The 5,553-nt window shown below is 58.4% G+C and overlaps 1 protein-coding gene across 1 annotated transcript in view; it reads left to right on the forward strand.

Annotated features, from left to right (window-relative positions):
• Positions 1–4,166, forward strand: part of LOC113409136 (phospholipase A2 inhibitor subunit gamma B-like) — a 5,129-nt gene extending 963 nt beyond the window's left edge. The window contains exons 3-6 of the mRNA XM_026662744.1: positions 742–858; positions 2,060–2,212; positions 2,585–2,725; positions 3,790–4,166. Of these exons, the coding sequence (XP_026518529.1) occupies positions 742–858; positions 2,060–2,212; positions 2,585–2,725; positions 3,790–4,004 (626 nt within the window). The 3' untranslated portion in view covers positions 4,005–4,166. The remainder of the gene's footprint in view (positions 1–741; positions 859–2,059; positions 2,213–2,584; positions 2,726–3,789) is intronic.
• Positions 4,167–5,553: the final 1,387 nt, after the last annotated feature.

The following is a 5,553-nucleotide window of genomic DNA, read 5'->3' on the forward strand; positions in this document are numbered from 1 at the left end:
TGGAGTCAGTGGGGCCAGGGCCCAGCCGGTATCAGGGGGGCGCAGCTGCACTGGAGTCGATGGCAGGTGTCAATCGGCCCTTGCTGAGAGCGACACCGGCTCACACCCGCTGGGGATCTCTTTGGGGTTTGTGAGGTGGGAAAACCCACCGGGGAACTAAAATCTGCAGCGATCCCGGGGAGACGCAGTCCCCGAGCAGCGTGAAATGTCTGTAGCCAGCGGGGACCAGGGACCGAACTGGGGCAGCGCGGTGGATGAGGGCAGGGCCGGTGGAAGGATGTTTTACGCCCTAGGCGAAACTTCCACCTTGCGCCCGTCCCCGAGCCCCCGCCCTGAGGCCAATCAGCTTAGGCGCCGCAAGCCTGGGAGGCGGGAGAAGTGAAGCAGCGACGGTGTGCTCGGGGAGGAGGCGGGGCAGGGGTGAGCTGGGGCGGGGAGTTCCCCTGCGTGCCGCCCCCCTTGCTGCAGGCGGCCCTCCCCACGCTCCACTGCCCCAGCTCCCTCCACCTAAATGCCAGCAGCGACCGGGGCGGCCGAAGATCCGGCCGCTGCGGTTGCTGCCGAAGAAAATGGCGCCCCCCAAATCCTAGCGCCCTAGGCGACCGCCTAGGATGCCTAAATGGTTGCACCGGCCCCGGATGAGGGACCCCAGGGCGCTGTACCCGGAGCTTCCCCACAGAGCCCAGGAGAAGGTGAGGGAGGGACAAATCCAGGTGGCTCATGTTCTCTCTCCGTCCCCAGGGGCCTGTCTGCAGTGTGAGCGTTGTGAAGAAGAAGGACCCAGCTGCACGGGGAGCCTACAGACCTGCACTGCTGGGCAAAACTCTTGTGGCGTCGTTCTAACAGAATTGACACTCGGTGGGTGAGAGGGACCCGACCCAACGCGGGTCAGGGAACAGTCTGGGGAGCCAGGACTCCTGGGTTCTATCCTAATCTCAGCTCCAGGAAAGGAGTGGGGTGGGTGGGTCTGAGCAGCGGGTAAGGAGCCAGGACGCCTGGGTTCTATTGCAGACCCTGTGGCTAGCTCCCCAATGGGGCCTTCGGCTCAGCACTGCGATGCCAAACCCCCAGGCGACTCGCCAGCCAGTGGGCCAGGGCCCGGCTCCCTGTACGGTGCATGGGGAGAAGGAGGCACCTGAGGAGGGGATGCACCAGAGGCCACTGAGTGGGAGCCACCTAAGCCAGCCAATAGGAAATGTCGAGGAAAGGGGAGTGACCTAAGCCTTGTCCCTTACCCAGAGTTTGGCCACTAAGACCCACCTGCACAGAAACGCCCAGCTCTGCTTGGGGTCCACAGCCCGGAGCCCCTCGCTGGGCGTCCGATATCTGAACCGGGTCAGCCCTTCCTTGTCAATGCCAGGAGGAGGGGCTGCCAGGAGACCCCAGTGGCTTGGCACTGAACTGGGCCCTGGGGGAGGCAAGTTCAAATCCCCACTCGGCCCGAATTGGGAACTTCAGCCCAGATCTTTCCCCACCTATGGTCGTGCCCGGCCTCCGGGCGGGTCTCCGTACGTCTCTCCTATTGAAGCCGCCCCACATTGTATGAAATAGTTAAACATTCCACTGGGAGCATCTGACCCACTGGACTCCTGGGTATACGGGGGGGAGCAACTGCCCCCCCCGCCCCTCCCCATCTCCTCCCCCGGCTGGGCTTTGTGCAGAGCCTGATCCGGTGGGTGTGCTCCAAGGGCATCTCCTGTGTCAGGCCCCGCAGGTGATATCAGCAGGGAAACAATGAGTCTGTGAATCCCGCCACGGCTAAGGGGTGAGCTGGACGCCTGGTGTTGGGATTTCAGCAGCCCAGCATGTACCCCCTGGTGGGAACTTTGGCAGGAGATTCGCGGCAGCTGAGTGGGGAGCAGGACGATCTACAGGCTGGGTTTAGGTGCTGAAATTGCTTTCTTTAGCCCTGCGGGACTTCGAATGAGTCACTTCCCCTCCCCATGCCTCAGTTTCCCCATGGGTAGAGGCGCGCTAATGGCACATGGGCATCATTGTGAAGTGGGTGTCAATGGGTTGGGAATGGATGGGGGGAAAATCTCTGTCTTCTCCTGTGCAGGGGGAGAGAAGACCCAGACCATTATCAAGGGCTGTGCGACATCCAGCCAATGTAACACAAGGTTCGTCTCGACAAATTTTGGGAAGGGAATGATGACAAGGACGAGCATCGCCTGCTGCCAGACGGACTCCTGCACACCGACGCCTGTTAAAGGTACATCTCCCATCTCCTGCACCTCCTGCTGCCTGGAACCTGCCCCACATTAACTTCCTGAGACTGGTCCTCCCACCCTGCAGGGGGCGCCCCATTGAATAACACTGAGCCCCTGGCTGGGTGGAGTTTAGTGGGCGGGGCTCTAGGCTGCCCCCAGGTGTGAACCCAGCTGACCTCACCCAGGGCAGGGTCCAGGGCTCCCTCCTGCAAACCTCTCCCCTGCCCCTGCTGCCCCCGGTGTCCCCAGAGCTACAGCTCCCCCTGCAGGGGGCGCCCAGGGCTGAGCTGTGCTGCCCCCAGCTGCTCTCCCTGCCCCGACCCCTCTTGGGGCTCGTCCCCCGAGCTGACTGCGTTTGCTCCCCTTCTTCCCAGTGCCCCCGGCTGACACCAAACCCAACGGCCGGCGCTGCCCAGCCTGCTACGCTCCGTCCTCTCAGCAGTGCCGTGAAGAGACCATACAGTGTACTGGAGCCGAGACCCAATGTATGGACATCGCCGGGCCCCCAAAATCTGGTAACTTCCATTCATTTGTTCTGGGGGTATTTTTCCTTTGCTGTCCCGCGCCCCCAAGGGCAGAAGCGAGATGCTGCGTGTCGTCCGCTAGATAAAGGTATCGGCTGCAGATCAGGACACCTGGGTTCTGTTCCCAGCGCTGGCCTCTGGTGTGACCCTGGCCCAGTGTCTTCCCCGCCCTGTGCCTCTGGTTCTCCTCCATCCATTGCCTGTCTATAGTTTAGTCTCTAAGGTCTCCGTGGCAGGGACTGGTTTAATATTGGGAGACCCAGTCGTGCCGGGCACTGAACAGACCCCCAGCGAAGATAAGGGACCCATACTGTGCTGGGCGCTAAAGACTTATAGGGAGATATAGCCCATGCCCCAAAGAGCCTGCAACTGTAACCCACCCACCTCCTCGGTGTGGTGTCCTGTCCACTGTAGTGGCACCCAAACCACTTAGCGAGAAGGAGTTTGCTTAACAGCCAGTTGGCTTTTGCCTCATGCACTAAGCTCCAGAGGTCCCCGGTTCGATCCTGCCCGCCAACACCTGGCATCTGTCGGCGTTACACAATCTCTGTAGGCATAGTGGGGATCATTCTCCTAGTTTCAGAGACTGGGAAACGGAGGCACAGAGTAGTGACGTGACTTGCCCAAGGTCACACAGGAAGGCTGTGGCAGAGCTAGGAATTGACCCCAATTTTGCAGGATCCCATCATGATGCCTTAACTCATTATGAAGCCACCCTTCATAAAGATCCCAGCGCTGCCACCAACAGGGAGCTGCTACTTTGCAGCATGAGTGGTGTGGCTAATACAGGCCATATCCAATCTCGGTATCCTCAGTGTGCTCTAGATCACGGCTGCAAGTGACTTATTCAAGGACACACAGTGAGTCTGTGTCACAGTAAAGGAGAAGGGGGAGACATGCTGGGGGCAGCAGAGCCAAAGGGGAGGCGGTGGGGGGCCTCGGCGGGGCTCAGAGGGGCAGAGCTGAGGAGGGGCAGGTTGTTGTGTCCTGGTCCAGTTCAAGGAATGGATCGGCACCCCTCACACTGATCACCTCCTTTCCTCCCCCACATGCAGGTGGATCTGCCACGAAGACCATCATGAAGGGCTGTGGTACTCAGTATGTCTGTGACCAAATAAATGAGGGTTCTGGGACCTTCGCAGGGATCAAAGCAGAGGTAACCACGGCCAGATGCTCACCAGCCACCAGCGCGGCCGGCACAGCTCTGGGACCAGCTGGGCTCCTCTTCCCAGCCCTCGCTGGGCTCCTCCTGCTGAAGTTTCTCTCCTGATTTCCCACTCGGTGCAATGGCCACGCCACACCCAATAACACCCCGGCCGCCTGCATTAGCCCCTCTCGGCAGCCGCTCTCCCCTCTCAGGGGCTCTGGGCTCCCGCCTGGATTCGCTTCCCCTTTATATTGTTCCGCTTAATAAAACAAACTGGAGACCAAAGTCTTTAGAAATCTGTGGGGGGAAATTTCAATTCTCATGGGCGGGGCTGTCAAGAAGCCAATTAGTCAGTGACCCCTAGTGGTGAAATGAGGCAGCACAGGCCAGGAGCTACAATCCCCGGGGGGACCACAGGCTCAGTCCGGGTCCAGCAGACACAGTAAAGAACTTTCCTTTAGAGTCATCACAGCCAAGTCCAGCCTCTCCTGCCCTCGGCAGCGCCCCCTACAGCAGGTCCACCTGAATTACAGGCCACTTTGGAAACTGTTGGCCAAACCTGCGAGGGAGATTGTGTGGCCCACCTGGGAACAGAAGCCTGGTCTCCAAAGCCCTGACCCAACACGCAAGCACATGCTTAACTGTAAGCACATGAGCATTTGGGGCTAAGTCAGGTGCTTAACAGTAAGCACCGTGCTTCAGCGCCTTGGTGAATCGGGGCCTGTGGTAGCAGGCACCACATGTGGGCTGTGAACACTGGCATCCCTGCAGAATTCGGGGTATTTGTCAACGATAAGGAGAAGGCCTTGATCGTCCCCACACGGTCCCTCGAAACAGCAGAAGGAGGGATGGAGGGGGGTGAATGGAAAGAAGTGAGGATGCTTCCGAGATCGGTGGGGAAGCAAATCAAATACGATTGGTCCCCGGCCTCTTTATAACAGCCCTGAATGTCTTTGTGGACAGTTCTCAGCCCTCCCCCCCGCCCACATTCTTCTCTCAAGACTAAACGTGCCCGGTTTTTAACCTTTCCTCACAGGTCAGGATTTCTAAACCTTTGGTCTTTTCTCTTGCTGTCCTCTGGACTCTTTCCAGTTTGTCCCCATCTCTCCTAAAGCGCGGTGCCCAGAACTGGACCATGTTCTCCAGCTGGGGCCTCCCCAGTGCCGAGCAGAGCAGGACAGTGACCTTCCGTGTCTCAGATACGACACACCCATTACTACACCCCAGAATGAGATCAGCCTTTTTTGGAACTGTATCACACTGTTGGCTCATATTCAACTTGTGATCTGCCATCACCCCCAGACCCTTTTCACTGGTATGACTGTCTAGCCAGTTATTCCCCATTTGGTAGTTGTGCCTTTGATTTTTTGCCTTCCTGTGTGTCGTAATTTCCACTTGTCTTGATTGAGTTTCATCTTGCTGAATTGAGACCAATTCTCCAATGTGTCAAGGTTGTTTTAAATGCTTCTCCTTCCCTCCCAAGTGCTCGCCACCCCTCCCAACTGGAAGTCATCTGCAAAGCACACTCTCCGCTCCATTACCCAAGTCATCTGTGAAAATATTGAATAGTACCAGACCCTGGACTGGCCCCGGGACCCCATTCGACACACCCTCTAAGTCTGAGAGCGAACCATTGATAACTACTCTTTGAGGAGGGTGTAGCGGGGCGGTT

This window comes from Terrapene carolina, unplaced genomic scaffold (assembly GCF_002925995.2).
Source record: "Terrapene carolina triunguis isolate 2854851 unplaced genomic scaffold, T_m_triunguis-2.0 Scaffold30010, whole genome shotgun sequence".
Taxonomy (NCBI): Eukaryota; Metazoa; Chordata; order Testudines; family Emydidae; genus Terrapene; species Terrapene triunguis.